Below are 1,732 nucleotides of genomic sequence, written 5' to 3' on the forward strand. Positions count from 1 at the left end.
TTCTATGATAGTACACGGTTTGTTGTTGATGTATAACGCGTTACCTGATGGATATTGTGATATGATTAATTTGGAATTTCTTATTGATACCTATTATAGATCAATTTTTTTTTAATACTATAGATAAGTATACCTATAATAGGTATGTCTAATATCTAGACTGACAAACCGTCTCCGCTCAGAATCGTTTTTCTTATACAGTGATATTATATCATTGAATTCAAATTTAATACCACTTGTAACCTACTGTACAGCAGAGCGACATCCACTTACCCACCTTTTTTAATCTGTAACTAATATAAATATTTCTAAACAATTTGTAAAATAGGTAGGTAATCAGCCAAAAATAATAATAATCTATCAATATTTTTTTTTTTTTTTTTGATTATGTTAAAAAAGCTTAGAATTATGTTTTAATTGCATACAAATATTTACGTACTTATATTATATTAATATATAAGCCGTTAAATTTAATAAATACAAAAGCACGATAAGGTTTTTATATATCTATATATTCATTTTAATCTCAAGTCATTAATTTAAAAATATGAGATTTTTAGATGGAACAATGGTTCTTCTTGTTTTCAAACAATATGAGCTCAACAATGACGTTTTTGTCTGAGTAGGCTAATGTACACTAGAAATAATTATGTACAGAAGATTCATATAAAAAAAAATTATTTGCTCAATATTCTTCTCAATCTTTATGCTATCAAATTTTTAAGATTAGACGGCTAACACCCGATTTTTAAAAAAAAAAATTTTCAAATTTAAATTGTATAAATATGAGAAAATATTTTTTACAAAATAAGAATATTTATTTAAATAATTAGTAATTCAACATTTTTTGTAATAACCTTATTGAAGTTCAATGATGGAGTTTGCAGGTTGTGATTTTTTTACTTTAGGGAGTTGATTATGAATTATGATTTATGATGAATAATTATCAAAATATATTAATTTATTATACTTTTTTTTTATAGATTACGATTTACTTATTCGTTTCATATTAAAAATTTATAACGATATAACGACAATGTTGTTTTATAAAAAAAATACCTATATAAAATAATTTTATTGATGTGATCGTTTCGATTTATGTTTTTTATGTTTTACTATTTCATATTCTAGGTGGTCACGTCATAAACACTAACTGTTCAGCCACTCATAGTAGGCAAGTAATACATATGCATGTAATATTTTTTAATAAATCGCAGTGGGATATCAATAAATAATTGTTTTTAAATTAAATCTTTTTCTTTACGGCTTTATATAATATTTGATGCTAGTTTTAATTTGATTTTTAGACGTGCGCTGTGCTGTAAAATGTCTGTCGAATTGGACGTGTTCCTTGAAACGAAAAAAAAGTTAGTATACAACTATTTAAATCGATCTTGTTTAATATGTCTTTGGTATGCAGTGTAAAATTCCTGAAGTTGTATAAATGTTGTTGTATGTTATATCTAATTTTGCATACCCAAAAAACGACAAATGTACATTTAATTTAAAGTTTGTTATGTACTATACTAATTTACTACTATATAATACATATTCTGCGTTTATTATACATTTTTAAACACTTTACGCGTTTAAATTGTCTTGTCATATTAGTGATATTTATGTTGTTTTGAAGTTATACATTTTAAATACACCACCTTTAAGGGGATTCGATACTGTGATTTTTCAGTTTTCGTCTAACACACCCCGTGACATAGTATTTTAGACGTGTTTT

At 24.7% G+C, this 1,732-nt stretch overlaps 1 protein-coding gene across 1 annotated transcript in view; it reads left to right on the top strand.

Moving 5' to 3' along the window:
- The window catches only part of LOC100160830 (fringe glycosyltransferase), a 17,097-nt gene that overhangs the window by 7,147 nt on the left and 8,218 nt on the right, over positions 1-1,732 (top strand). The window contains exons 4-5 of the mRNA XM_001949623.4: positions 1,132-1,174; positions 1,308-1,367. Of these exons, the coding sequence (XP_001949658.2) occupies positions 1,132-1,174; positions 1,308-1,367 (103 nt within the window). The remainder of the gene's footprint in view (positions 1-1,131; positions 1,175-1,307; positions 1,368-1,732) is intronic.

Source organism: Acyrthosiphon pisum, chromosome A1, assembly GCF_005508785.2.
Source record: "Acyrthosiphon pisum isolate AL4f chromosome A1, pea_aphid_22Mar2018_4r6ur, whole genome shotgun sequence".
Classification (NCBI taxonomy): domain Eukaryota; kingdom Metazoa; phylum Arthropoda; class Insecta; order Hemiptera; family Aphididae; genus Acyrthosiphon; species Acyrthosiphon pisum.